The 15,467-nt window shown below is 40.0% G+C and overlaps 1 protein-coding gene across 3 annotated transcripts in view; it reads right to left on the bottom strand.

The window, feature by feature from the left end:
• Positions 1 to 15,467, bottom strand: part of ST8SIA6 (ST8 alpha-N-acetyl-neuraminide alpha-2,8-sialyltransferase 6) — a 46,100-nt gene that overhangs the window by 19,533 nt on the left and 11,100 nt on the right. For all 3 annotated transcript variants that reach the window (XM_084510510.1, XM_084510509.1, XM_084510508.1), the window contains exon 4: positions 10,488 to 10,574. In XM_084510510.1, the coding sequence (XP_084366636.1) occupies positions 10,488 to 10,574 (87 nt within the window). The remainder of the gene's footprint in view (positions 1 to 10,487; positions 10,575 to 15,467) is intronic.

The following is a 15,467-nucleotide window of genomic DNA, read 5'->3' as shown; positions in this document are numbered from 1 at the left end:
CAGAGAGGGAAATTCACTGATAACAGACTTGCTTGGAATTTTGAAAAAAATAACAGAGCAGGGAAAAGATAATAATTCCTGTCCAAACATGGAAGGTTAATTGTGAAGATAAAGAATAAACACATTTACAGGAAGAGCCAGAGAAACAGGAACGTTTTATCTCAAGCTTTTTCCTTTGCTAAGGTAAAACAAACTTTGAAAAAATTGAAAAATACAGGCCAAATTCTGTCTGAAAGTAAGCTGATTTTAATAGGGTAAGATGGGTAAGAGAAGTTGCTAAATCTGATTTTATCAACATCGTACGCAGAGCGCATATTCTAATAATAATATAATTTTATTTCTGATGGAGATGGGGGGTGCTTTAGCATGTGGAAGAACCCAAGGACTGTATTTCCTGGAAGACAAGGGAAGAGAACGATTAGGTGGCAATTGCCAACCTACACTTCTCTTGAAATAATGGTCAAAATGGTGTGTGCAGAGGTAGAGAGGAAGAGTTTGGTAAGTAATTGGTTTGATTCATAAATGAAAGAGCAAGAGTACCATTTCAATTGGCACACTGCTTACTGGTACGTATTAACCTGTTTTAAATACTGGTATCTGAAACTCCTCAAAGACAAAGTTTCCAGATGTGTGAGGAACACTGGGAATGATTGTGTTCTGGGATGGAACAGATCTGAAATAACCGTACTGGGAGAGTTAGCAGGAAATGTTACTGGGAAATAATTACTCCTGAGAGAGTAAACAGTAGCGTTTGGATTTGCACAAGCCACATTCCAGTCCTGTCCCTACACACAGTGATTCCCATTGCCTTGCTTGAAGCCTTAAGGTTGGGTTTGCAGTCATCCAAAAACTGTTAGGTAGAGGTGGGGATGGAACTAAGACTATGCTCTTGTGGGTCAGGAGGTGCTTACACAGTGAAAATAGTTACTCTGTGCATATAGTGTCCTATTTTAAACACATGGAAAAACACAAATTGAGCCATGAGGCAGGAAAGTAAAATAAGTAAGTCCAGGAATATTGAATGTTATTCCACTGGTGGTGACTGACTGGTCATACCTGTCCCATTTCAGCCCCCATTTCAGTCCAGCTTCCCCACAGCCCTGCCCTGCTGGCCAGGTTACTGCTCTGGGACCCCACTCTCTGTCCCTTAGAGAGCAGCCAGCCCTTGTTGCTCCCTGGCAATCACATGGAGACAAGCAATAACAAAAATGGTAATTTTGATATTCTTGAATGTTTTTCTTAAAAGTAAACCAAGCAAGCCTAGGTATTTTCTGTGCCAACCACAGGACACTTGGAGTAGAAGGAATAACACCAGCATATTCTTGCCCGGCTCTCATAAAGCAGAAGCGTGTGATGGCTACCAGAATCTGAGAAAGCAAACTGATGATAGATAACATTCATTAATAAAGATGATGCATTTTTGCTTTTTATTACTCATCCACAGGAATGAATGCCTCAATAAAAGCAGAAACAGTCGGGGAGAAAAGCAGGTATCAGAATTAATAAGAAAGTAATCGCTTAAATTAATATTATGGGTTCACTGAGGAAGTAAAACAGAGCCAGACTAGTTCAGAAATGCAGCGAGAAGAGAATACACATTGATTAATGATATATATTCTTATATTACCTTACAGCATACATGCTAAGACATAACAATAAAAACCTAGCACCTAGATCAAATCAGGACAGACTTCCACAGTGCCCATGCATCCACGTACGAAGCTGGAAAGTGTGTAGCTGCAGACAGCAATGCTCAGGGGTAGCATACTCAGCAGTCTGTTCCTATGAGACTTTTACAAGCTGGGACATGGGGCACCTCTACAGTACAAAGAATGAAAGGGGTACAGACTGGGCAGTACAGGTAACCTATTAGCATCGCTGTCATCCTAAATTAATGTCATTCATGGTCTCTGTCATGAGCTAACAACACCCTGAAGTGCTTATATATAAGACTGTGACATCTATTGCATGAGTTGTTTCTTCAACAGGTATGATACGTTAGGTGGTATAAAGACAAGACAAAACTTTAACAAGTGTATCATGCCACCTGAGGAGAGAGAAATTAGTAAAATCTACAAGACGAGACAATTTCTAAACAGATGGTGGGATAAGAGAGAGAGATCAGAATCATAACAGCATCAAATGATACTACCTGAAAGCCAAACTCTACATTTCCCTTGGAAGGATAGAAAGAGATCCATGTTGTCTGTTCAGACCAAGAAAAATGCTGACATGGGGACAGCCCTTGGAAGCTGGGATGTTGCTATCCCAGGTTGTGCATCCACCCCATATACATGTAAGAACACGGGTACATCTTACAGTGAGGTTTAAGTGCCAATTGTTATCAGAGCTGCTACACCATTTGAACTGATAATACATATCTCATAAACCTGAGGAAGTACAGTCATGATAGCCTTAATCAATAACCTTACCAGAGCGGTGTGCTGTATTTGTCTCTGAAGATTTGTTTGTATTAGAAAACAGAGTCACTGTTGAACTGAATAACGCTTTTTATTGATCGTCAGATGCTTTTGCTGAATTTCTTCCTTTATGGACCAGCAACACTGGAACCAGTTCTGTACTGAGGTCAACTGAGATGGGATTCTGAGCCCACACAGCATCTAGATAGTTTATTCTGCTTTGCAGGCACTGAGAACTTAAGACAATCCTGTTTTCCGAAGGAAGTCTTCAAAGTATTGAGACAAGCCAAAGGAATGATGTTTTCCAACTCCTATACAGTTAGTCCATATTGAACTGTGGGCAGTACACAGGACTGCTCCATTGACTGCACCTGCATCAAAAATCCTCTGCGTAACACAAACCCACCACACAAATGCTATACTTTATTTAGTGAACTGGAAGTCAGATGTCTACGTATCTGCAGGATCTAAACATGCTGATGCAGTTTCTTTACAGCGTCTGTAGTAGCTGTGTAGCCAGAAAACTCAGCCAGAACTACTGTATCCCTCCCAGCTGCAAAATTAATTAGCTCAGCCTGGTTCTGCGCAAATATATGTCTCTGAGCTGGTTCGGTGCTTGGGCACAGCCCGCAGATGCCTGCTGACAAGACACAGCATGTGCACATCCTGAAGAGACTGCAAATGTCTCGACACTTTCCTTCCAAAAACTCATTTTGAACCAGCCATAAAGTTCAAAGCAGTTGCTTAACCAAGGGCTAGCAGAGTTTCTCAGCAGATCCAAAAGCCAGCTTTGTCCTTATCCTGAGTGGAATGGGAAGAATGTAACAGTTAATCACGGTGAAATCTGTCTTCATGCAAACAGATTCTGCAGAGTTTAAAAGATCCTGACTCCTCCACATTACTCATATAAGCAGCAAGAGGACCCTTGCTTCATCCTCCTGCAGAAAGCATGATGGTTTTTATTCAGAATGCTTTCTTTCATCAGAGATGCTTAGCTAAAGTCATTTTGTTCTATATTTTTCAAAAATGTATATTCAGATAAATACCTGCAGGCATTTGCTTCTGCACAAAAACCTTACTCACCCTAATAATTTGTGGCACAAAAAAGAAGATACCACTGGCACAGTCTGCTCCAATCTAGAGCCGGACCACTGGCCAACACAGTTAACTGTGATCCTCAAGGGGTTACTGTCCCCGCCATGGCACGTGAGTTGGCAGAATCTGACACAACTCTGTGAACTTCATAGGATTTATTTTCTGTAGGTAACACTTCAGTGTGACACCAGTGCCTGGAGACAGGAGGCCAGAGGGCATTCTTCACCGCTGAGGACAGCAGTGTGAAATACATCACAGTGATTATACATTGGACTAAATTGAGGTGGGAGAAGGGAAAAGTGGATGTGGAGTAAAACATTGCTCTAAAAGGTAGATGCTCAACTGTCCACTAAGGCCACTGGGGGAAGGGTGAGGAGACATCATCTTAATTTGCACAAAAGAAAGCTTAAATTCACTATTAGGAAGCACGCTGAAACAGGTTGCTTGGATAAGCTGCAGAATCTCGACAACTGGAGATAGTTGATAGATATATGGCCAAACGTCTTTCAGTAATGTTCCAAACACATTGGATTCTGTCTAAGTCAAGATGGACTACAAAGATAGTCCCAAAACCAGATAGTCTTGAGATCCCTTCAAGCTCTGTATTTCTACAGACTGAAATCTCTTCAATTCATCTTTCATAAATATCTGTGTAAGTGAATGCTTGTTTTCAAAAAGCATGTCCTGTCACTCTTCTTGGCACACTATCCACACCAGCAATGCTTACTGCCATATCTCTTTGTGGCTCTTCAGTTACTCAGTCAGGAACTGAAACACCACATAAAATAGATAACCACACACAAAGTAAGAATGGCAATTATTTAAAGCTGTAACTCCTCGGAGCCTGGTGCTAAGTGTATTTCACAACATGTTTTTTAATATCATTTGAATAAAAGACAAAGTATTCAAAGTAATGTCTGTGGAATACTAACAACCAGAGAAAATCTGCATTTTCCCAATAGCTTTTTTTAGTTTTTCACTTAGCTTGGGTATTTGCAACCATCAGTTCATGCAAGCTATTGTACTGTACGTGTGCAGATGACAAGGACTTTGAGGATTCACATTGAAGAGACAATACCAAGAACCCATAAAAAATTCCTCAATGTAGCAGCAAAATGTAAAAGGTGCAATCACAGACAGTGAGAGGACCTCTCATCTATGGCCACTCCTGTAATCTTTCACAATGAGCAAACACTTATCTTACTGTAGTGCACTGGGGATGCTAGACCATGTTACTGCTTTCTCCAGGCTTTTGTCAATCCAAGTCAATAGCATCAAAGTGCAATGAGGCATATTATGACATATTCCAATCTTTTAAAAAAGCGTGGTTAAATATATCTGGAACAGAATATGCTGAAGGGATATGCTACACTGACAGCCCTTGAACTGTTTATAAATGAAGTAACATCATTTATGTCTAAGACAATGAAATCCAACAAGGTTGAACTTGAAACCAAGGCTGAATACATAACAAATGCAATAAAATTTTTAGAGCAAAGACTATGTAAAGAGTCAACCATAAAATATAACTAAATCTGTTTCAAAATCAGTCTTCCCTTACAGGAATCCTCCAACATTTAGGAAAGTATAAAGGCTGCAAAGCAATTTAAATATTCATCCATTTCTCCAAACTGTCACCACTTCCTCTGTCTTGACCCAACCTTTTTCTCTTCTGAAATGGAAATATGTCTCTGAATATATACTTCTGATTTTACATATGGTCTATTAAACCCACAGCAAATGTATTCTTAAATCACACCGTAATCTCTGAGTTATTTCTTGTATACTGGAATGGAAGACTTCAGAGAGTACAGTGGAATTATTGATCTGTTTAGTGTTAGGAAAGCTATTGATTATGTGGTGGTGTGATCTTATGTAAGCATAAATTGACCTTGCAGGGTATTTTATTTGTGTTTCAACTGTTTCACTGCAGTACACAGCTGTGTTAAGCAATACTGTTATATATGCTAGAGTGTAACGTACTACAAATTAATCCTTCTGAGAAGCAGTGGGATTATATAATCTGCAGCGATGTTTATCACACTTTTCAGAGGAGATATTAAAGTGGAAAAAGAGTAATAGAAATTGACTGGAATAAAAAGCAGAAGAGTAAATAACAGGACTAGGAAAATGGGTTGGTCTCAACTATTTCTTTTCAAGATCTACGGTTCTTTTCTAAAGTAGTAATGTTTCCCTAAAAAATAAAAGGTTACAAATATTTTGGTAGCTGCAAAGCGGTCTGCTGGCTAAACTGTGGTGTAATATCAGGATTTTTAGAACTGTATTTTACATCTAGGAGTTTCCTTTCCTCTTCATTATCAAGTGCAAATAAGATTTTCAGGAATGGTATTTACAGAGGGAGGGGAGCCAGAGTCCACAGCTCACACGGGGCTATCACAGTACAACACTGCTCCTGAAGAACTGCTGTATCACTTTGCCAGGCTCCAAGCTCAGCAAGGTACCCCAGAAATACAGTGCCCAGAGGCTTCTTTGAAACACAGCATCTGCTCAGCCCTTCTCCATATCCCCCCCCATCCTCCTCCCCAGCCATTTTGAGGGCTTTTTTTTTAGCTATTTGCTAGCTTCCAGCAAAAACAGGAGTTGCAACGATTTGGAGGAACTGCAGATTATTTGCCACAGTGGGAGCATAGCCCAAATGAGAATACATCAAGCTTAAAAGTCTGTAAAGCAAAGGGATGTGGAGGTGTAAAAACCAATTACAGCTTCCACCCAATTGGGTTCTGTAATTTGTTGCACTAATGAAACATTTCTTTTAAGTGGAAAACCTTTGAAGAATACTAATATAATAATTAATATTCAGGTTACCTAGGGAACCTAAGACTCTACCGACTGTAGCTAGAAGAGCCTTTGCAGAGGAAGCTACCCAACACTGCTTTTTTTCTAGAGCTTTAAGAACGATGCTTCCAGGCAGCACTGAGATTATGTCACCTCTCTTTCCCAGTTTGCATCAATCCTCTCTAATAACTACGAAATCCGAGGACTTGCTTTGTCTAAAACAAGTTAGAGCTGATGTAAATCTGAACAAGGAGGAAGAAACCAGGTAAGCGTAGTGGCAAAAGGATTATGTGAAGAAGCTAGATGATTGTAGAGCCATAAAGAACAAGAGAAATAATAATAATAATAATAATTAAAAAAAAAAAAAGAATAAGAGAAGCACAGCTGAATTGTATAAAGGAAATGTCTGAATAAAAACTTTAATATTTCTCTATTTGTCAGTAGCATATACATAAGTGTTGGTGAAGAGTTTCCCTGAATTGCTTTTAGTAGGATGCCATTTATACCAGCAAATTAACAGCATTGTTAGGTCTTCTGCTATATGTACGCCGCCTTTGCGAGCATCAAGTGCCAAGGAACTCCTTAGCAGGTGCTGACAAACAACTACATGGGGCACCCCAAATCTTAACTAGATTGCTGGAGCAATGAACCAAGTGCTTGCACAAGTTTCTCCAAGGTTAGCCTCAATCTAGCAGTGCTGATGTCAGCATTACAGATACTGAATTAAATGAAGCTCTAAGAGCCTGACTGGGGCTGCACAAAAATCCACCACAGAAGAGAGACTGTGGGTATGGGAGGTATTAAAGAGGACATCATGGCTCACCCTTGCCTCATGATTCTTTTTGACTTTGAGAAATGCACGGGTAAATACCACATGATTGTTAAGAACCACAGACCACTGCTAGACAGATATGTAGTCTAGCGGATGTGAGCATACACACTGCAGCAGCTTTAGAAGACAACATTTGGAAAGGGAAAGGGGCAGCTCTCTTACAATGAAGGGACTCAGTTCACACAGCTGCATGGCAAAGCTGAGCTAGGTCAACCTGGAATCCTGCTCTCTGCTTTTTGTACAATGTCTTGGCACTAGCACTGTGGTTTGTGCAAACCAGGGCTGTCAGCTGTAGCCCTTTTGCCAATACACGAAGACAAGTATTTCTTTCCTGTATTGCAGCTCTAATTCTTTCTCTTTTTTTTTTTTTCTTTTTTTTTTTTTTTTGGCTTTGATCTGCCGGGAGTTTGGCTTACAAGGAAAAATGATGTGTACTCATTGGCACACAGTGCTGTCTTCTAGGAACTCGAGAGTTATTGGATTGGATCACATATTCATTCACCCCACTACCAGAATGAGAGTAGCCAACAGCAAAAGCTGCAAAGGAAAACATAAGAAAGCTTCTTTGAGAAATTCGCTACCCCTGGGGAAGCTTCTGTTGAACCTTATTAATTAGAGGTTAGTTTACGCCCCAGAGCATAAGACATTAAATCCCTTATAAATATGTATGTTCGTTCTTCAGAACTTCGGAATAATACAGAGATGTTGTACAACCGACACCATGCCTGAGAAGCATGTAAGTGTTCACTCCATTTAACAGATGGGCAAACAGGGAAAGAAGTCAAGCAGCTCCTCTGCAGTCCAGTCAGCGGGCAGACTTCTGGTGGCACTGGCAGGTGAATAATGCGACAGGCAGTTTCAAGCTCTCCTCCTGAAGGTGGCTAGCTGTATTACCTAATTCCTGTTGCACGGCCCCTCTGAGATTAATTTCCTCTCCTGCAAAATGGGTGTGTTTATCTACCCACTTAATGAGATTTTTAGAACTGAATAATATTTATATTACACAATTATTATGCATTACTGATACTACACAATGTTAGAAGAAGGAAGAGATGCGCTGCCAAGGGATTATTAAATCATTAATTTCACCACATTTCTAGAAGCTCTGTTCCCCATAGAGCTCTGTCAATGCGTCTCTTCTCAGCTAGAGCATCCTTTCAAAATAGTTCCAGGCTCTTGTGCTTAAGTCTAATAAACAAGGCTGGGAGTGCATTAAGCACGCAGTGTATACTGATTTAGACAGTAAATTTTATACTGAATTTTTCTCTCTCTTTTTTTTTTTTTTAATTTTCCCTTAAAAGTCTGTTTTGACCAACTACTAAGAAACTGGGAGCCTTGAAAATCTCCAATATGGTCTGGGAGCAAGGATAACTGTAAAATTTTAATATCCTGTTTCCAGAAAAGAACAGAGAAAATGACTCTGAAAGAAAAAAAAAAAAAAAAAAGGGAAAAAAAAAGAAAGAAAGAAAGAAAAGATTTATGCAAGAGCACACAGCTTTTGTAAGATAATCATCAGCAATGCCTCAAACCAGAGAACCAGCCCTTGGTCATATCGATAGAACTTTTGGATGATGTCAATGCAGGTCAAATTTCATACAGAGGGAAGAATACAGAATGCTGTCTTCAGAACTGCAATTACAGCACAGGTTGTGCTATGTGAACTAGCCAGGATCCCAGCCAGTTTGGATGTTAAAAAGCATTGAAACCCTAACAGCAGAGTTCTTGAATGTCAAAGGAGTATCAGAGCTTATCCAGCCTGTGCTGAACCATGGGTTGCAAAAGATTTTTTTCACCTGGTATTAGGGCTAAGTAAAAGCTGGCAAGCTCACCTCAGTGTAAATACAATCCACATGTTCTTTATGCACCCCACAGTTTGCTCTTTTGTATATTTCCAGTCTGATCACTGGTTTTATAACCCACTTTGACCACTTATGACTCCCTGTCCTTGCCAGAAGGCAAAAAGATAGCATATGGAAGAGTGAGCGTCTCATCCTTAAAGTCCAACAGGACTTTAAATGTGAGGGTTTAGATAGAAGGTGTCATGCTCCATTCTCACAGGCCTGGAAGATGTAGAAGTTGGCTCAATGGAAGGTCAATTGTGGAAGCAATAAATAGCAAAGAAAGAAGCAAAGCTGGAACAGGGAGCAGTTACTCTGACTTGTGCACCTAGCACAGCAGAAATGGAAAATTGCTGTGAAATGGTGGCTGAAGGAAGGAAGGAAGAGAGGTTCAGAAGGAAGAGAAGTTAAAAAAATAAAAAGGGAAGCAAAAACTCTAACTGTAGTAGTGTGAACAGCAAATGAGAGTAGTTTTATCTTTTGTCAACTCTACGAAACACCCACCTGTTCTGAACCAGAACTGACTGCTTCAACATTTCCTTATCATGCTCTGATATCTCTGTGCATAGCTAAAGCCTGCCTGAGTTAATTGAAAGTTTCTTAGACCTTAACTCTCTGTAATATAGTACCTCGGCTTCAGGAAATGCTATTAATCAGTTATGATACATACCAAACCCAGCAATTTATGTTGCACAAAAAGCCTTTCTTCCTCCTCCCCACCCCCACCAACAAACTATTTCTTACAGTAACATCAAGCTGAGCTTGTGGATATTAAGTTTTCAGTGCTAGTCAGTTCCAAGGAGTTGGAAGGTAGGACAGTTTAATTATTTTTAATGATCTTGATAGAATCTTTAATTCTGATGCATGTAATAATGGAATTCAAGAGAGTATTTGCCCCTGAGAAAAACAAAATTGGCAGAGGGAAGCTGTTCTGTAAACACAGCATGATGCATTTCCAAGTGAATGTGGAAGCTTTTCAGGGATCTCTGTCCCTACTGAGCAAGTACTTATGTGCCATCCTGAACAAGGACAGATGTAGCCATGTGTTTATATGCAAGGAGGCTGTGACAGAGCCAAACCTAATGAGTGCCTAGGGTGCTGCTGCAATAGAGGCAATAGTCTTGGGGTAAGACAGAAACTGCTTCACTACAATCTTTACCAGGGTGCCAGTTCAGACGGATAACATCACATTACTCGTTTTCTTTAATACTGTAGGTTTTGTGTCAGGAATATTTTTAATCCATTCCAGATCAGTTAGTTAACTATTCATTATAGAGGAGATAGGTGAAATCACTTCATTCGTGTAGTTCTTTTATCTTACTCAGTTTGCACAGTTCAGTTCAAATAAACAAGTAGAGTCCCGGCAGCAAAAGCATAATACAAATGTATTGCTGAAAATGAAGTCTGAAAGCAATACAAAATTATCTTTTCAAAACGGAAGATCTAAATTTATGGCTTGTTAGACAAGTCTAGGGTAAACAGTTTTTCTAAATGAGCCAAAATTACCTGAATTTTGCGGATTCTTCTGGTCTCCTTATCCACGTGCAGTTCTGTAGCTTTTTGACTATGTGAAGATAATAATCTTCTGAATATCTAAAAAAAGAAACAACATCAAACACTTGAATATATATATATTTAGAAACAGTCTCTAAAACATTCAAATGATGCATGTATTAATAATAATGTGCATGGTGCATATATAATAGTTTGCTTTTAGAACTCCATGACCTATTTTATTTCCATAATTTGTAACTGTACTGTCCTCATTTAATTAGCATGACCTATTAAACATTGGTTCTTAATAATGACGTCCTAATGAACTTTTCTTTTCAGAAACTTTCAAATTACTCTGGTTTCAAACATAAGTATTCAACCATAAATATCTTGAAGTTATTAGATGCCTCAAAAATTATCTCTCGTACAAAAGTCCAAAATAATACAACCCCCCTGTTTCTTGTTTTTGGTGTTTTAAACTTCAAAACTGTTTTGACATGTGTCTCTTGGAAGCAAAAACTAAAATTACACTTTTTATGCCTTTTCCTTCATTCACCTTATCCAGTCCCCAAAGCTCAATTCAGTCATCTAAGACTATAAACCAACATTTACAGATATAAGGTTTCCTTCAGACTATCTTTTAAATAAAAAAAAAAAAAAAGTGTTTTGCATCAACCAGAACTATGCACCAGAGGGGTACATGTACCCAAAGAGTTTTATGCACTTTTTATGGTTTGTTTCAAGAGATTTAAATTTGTCCATATGTGAAATACTGCAGACAGTGTAACCAAAAAGAATTGAGACATGTCTTCCCTGGTTCAATGTTAACTCTCCCATTTGTGCTTGGTTTCTACTAGAAGGTTTTTAAAAACAAGGACTCTGACTTAAAAGGAGGACTGGGCAGATGGAATAAGAGATGATGTGGATGTCAAGGCTACAAATTCTATGTGACTCATATCTCCAGCAAATATCTACCTTGTACCATTCTAGCAAAAATGGCTCAGTGTTGGCCCAAAACCAAATGATCGTGAGTTTATTTAACCTGGAATTTAGAAGTGTGTATTTCAAACAACCTTAAAACAAACATGGGAAGGCACAAAACCTCACTTGTTTTTAAATGGAGCATGAGAACTGATAAAAAGGAAAACGAAAAGGCAGTGATGGCTTGCAACAGAAGAGCACTCAACAACCCAAAAGCTTCCTTCTCTTTCCATGTTCAACATGCTTTTAGTACCACAGCTTTATGGTAAACATTTGAAAAAGCAGAACCCTTTTCTTTTTGTTTGTTTGCTTCATAAAAGTACTGCTATGGCTAGAGTAACCTGCTTTGTCTATCCCAGAGTAAAATTACGTTGCATTTCCACATGGCAAAAGAAATGAAAATTTCCTAGAGGAATTCTGCACTGGAATTGGTTTTTCCCTCAAGTTTGCACCTGTGACAACATGCATGATGTTCACTCTCTACGCACAGACACAGGAAGCATTACCAGACACAGAAAACACCTAAGAAACCAAATCATTGTAACCAAACTGATTTTACTGAGTCCCTTGCACAAGTATAAGAGAGCAGGAAGAAATGGGCTGAAGTGGGAGCAGCATGCAACTGGTTTCATTGCAGCTGTGGCCATCCTGACCTGCTGCAGTACCTTCCTCCTCCTTCCAGTCCAACTCCATGTCTGCTCTCCCCCTTGTGCCATGGCTGGTACTGACTCGACAACACCTCTGTTGTGTTTTTACCAGCTTTTGCCCTGGGTAAATGTCTCCCTAGGCCACTTTTAGTCACTACCATGGCAAAAAAAAAAAAAAAGTAATATAGAAGTAAATAAAAAAAAATAATAAAGCATATATATTTTCTTCTGCTTTAGCGTCTTCAGCTGCATCAGGAAAGACCCCATCACACACCATTACCAGTATAAGAAGTGACAGGAGTGGAGAAACTGGAAACAAGGCCTTCCTACTTCGGCAGCTGCCTGCTGGTACGTTGTGCTAGCAGCCTTGCAACTGCAGCCACAGACCATGGAACTAGTTTCTTGCTGAAGCAGCCACCCAAACTGGTTCGTCTGTGGGGTCAGAGGAGCGCCAGCAGCAGCACAGGGCAGCACAGGCAGCGTGTGAGCAGGGGAGGGTGGGAGAGATGCAGAGGATCTGAACAGCCTATGCTAACGTTGAATCACTCGTCTAGTTTTGTTACTTAAGGCTAAACAATAAATAAATCTTAGATGTTGGGACTTAAGGTAAAAAAAAAAAATCAAAAAATTAATAGGATAACAGAGTGTGAAAATTTACTTAGGCTATCATTATCTAGGAGAAAAAATATAGGGAAGGGAAAGCAAGTTCTAGCCTGAAGACATCTATAAGATGAAAATAAGAGTCAGAAACAAATAGGAAAATTACCAGGAAGAAATGGCATGGACTGACAAGTTATTAGCAAGTTACAGGGAAACATTTCATGTGGATTAAAATCAAAGCATCATCCACAGCGCTAGTATTAAGGCCTCATGAGAAACAGGCCTGTCAGAAACTGTGAGGGCCTCCTGCTAGGTGTAACAGAAGCTGTAAAGCTGCACCTAGGGTAAAAACACCTATCACAGTGCAAGGACACGGCTGCCTTTCCACTGCTCTGTGCTGGATGGAAATCACTTGCCCAGAGGTGTCCCAGGGCTCACCAAGAAGCCACCGTTCTCAGGTCCGTATGGGATGGAGCAACGCCTCCTGTTCACCCTGTGCACCCAGTTCTGCTCCTCCTGTGACTTACAGAAACACCACGGCCTGTCAGACCTCATCTTTGCCCGTGCTGGCACAGAACCACAAGCATCAGAGATATCTCAGCAGCAAATCCCTGGGGACAGGAGTTCTGCGAGGCAGCTGCCACATCTGCCCGCAGCAGCGTAAGGCGTCTGTGCCGGTCAGTTCCGTGAAATGAACTCCACTTGAACGCAGACAATATTCCCATAGATTAATTATTTTTTTTTTAAGACTCAAAACGAAGCTCTGGGATTTGCTGCAGCTGGGTTTACAGCCCAGAAAGCTTTGTTTTCCTCTCAGAAAGCCTATTTTAGCATTTCCTGCTCTAAAGGAGCCTCAGGGACATGCTCCAATGGAATCAGTCCAGGAAGGCCATCAAGATATTATTTCATGGCTCTGCTGTAACCTAGACAGTCCTTTTCTCCACTGTTTCATTTTAAAGAGCTGGAACAATACGTGTATTTCCACTGGCACCTGAAAACTTAGAGTACGTGTTCGATGATGCTAAAATATCTTTATTATTAAGTTAAATTGAACTCTAACAATATGTGGATGAGCCAGTAATTACAGTGCTGAGAATAGCGAAAGAAACATGTTCGGTCCAAGTTTTGTCTGCCACCTGCATCCTAGCCATTACAGAAATTTGCTCTTGTAGGAAACTCGCTTACACTGTTTGAGTCTTGCTGGCAAATAACACCTGGAAGGGGTTGGTTTTGCCTAGTACTCATCAAGTACACATTGTCCTTCTAATTTAAACGCCGATGTTAACGCGGGACTATTACACATAGTTGAGGCACTGACAAAGTGCCTTCTAATTTTTGGCAGCTATCTAAAAGAAAACAGCAGGGACAGCATTGCTGAGATAGTAGGGGCACAACAGGTAAAACGTCAGAGCAGACAGACAGATGCAGCCCCACTGGTTACTCGCTAGAACTAACACCTACTTGGAAAAAAAAAAAAAAAAAAAAAAAAAAAAAGCTATTTGATTAGCAGGAAAATTGAGCAGCAGACGTGAAAAAGGGAGAACTTCCTATTTGGCAGCTTACATTCAAGAAAGAAACAAAACCAAAAAGAAAAACATCAGAAGGAAAAGCAAGAGAAATGGAGGATCTCTTGTGCCTTTGGAGACTTTAATACTATAAAAACAACTACTGGTTTTTAAAGCCCTCAGGAGACTGTGCACAGAGCTTGCTCTAGAATGAAAATGGAAAGCTGCCAGCAGAACACAGCATTTCAAGCTCTTTATCACCACCAGCACCTACCTGTTATAATAATACTTCCCACTTACATAGCATTTTTTACTATCAAATCATCTGACAAGCTCTAAACTAGGAAATTTTTCCAGTCTCTGCCAGCTCGAGAGGCCAGAGAGTCCAGAACATCCCTGAAAGTCTCAGGCTGCAATGTAAAGCATTTCTACACCATGCCCGTGGGTCACACATTGAAAACGCAGCCAACATCCAGCAGCTCCTCCCAGTGAAGGGCAATGAGCTGCACTATTCATGGCGCAAAGCAATGCTCTGCTCTTTTGTTCCAAATACCAGTTGCTCTTCCCACCTGCCCGTTAGAAGATGGCTCACCTCCTTTTTCTTTAGACACAAAATAAAGGTCCGGTATTTCCTCACGTTTCACCTACAAACTCAGCTTCAAAATGTTCTGGATGTAAAAAGCAAGTCTGCATTCCTACAGCCTCTACAGCTTTGTAATACACAGGATAACAGGACCTATACCACCAGAGCTGGATTTGGGAGCCAATATAGTGACTGCTTGTGCTTCTCTCGGCATTGAACAGGCACTTCAATTATATTCTTTGCCCTCTGTTTGCCCACCTCTGTTTCAGCTCTCACTAGCAGTGGAATGGTTGCATAGTACTATAGCACCACCTCTCAAAAGAGTAAAACTTCAATGGTAATGTTGATGATGAGATGGAACAGTGGCGGGAGAAGAGGTTATAGAAGAGGAAAAAAGAACTGAAATAGTAAAGGCAAAATGCTGGTAATATAGTGACTTAAAATGGGTGGAAGATCTTAAAATGCAAAGAGAAATTGAAGAGGGGGCAGAAAGCACAGGAGAACATTTAAAATTATGATTCAGTGGTTCTTTATTTTTTGTGTTAAGGAAAATTTTGACTTCCCCAGTCCTTTGAATTGGGAAAAGCTCATAATTATTTTTAGCAGAGTTTTTGTTTCTCATTCCATTCCACTTCTCTTCACAAATGAAGAAGAAGGAAAAAAAAAGAAAAAAAAA

This window comes from Aythya ferina, assembly GCF_964211825.1.
Source record: "Aythya ferina genome assembly, chromosome: 2".
NCBI classification, from domain to species: Eukaryota; Metazoa; Chordata; class Aves; order Anseriformes; family Anatidae; genus Aythya; species Aythya ferina.
This window is presented reverse-complemented; position numbering and strand designations above follow the sequence as displayed.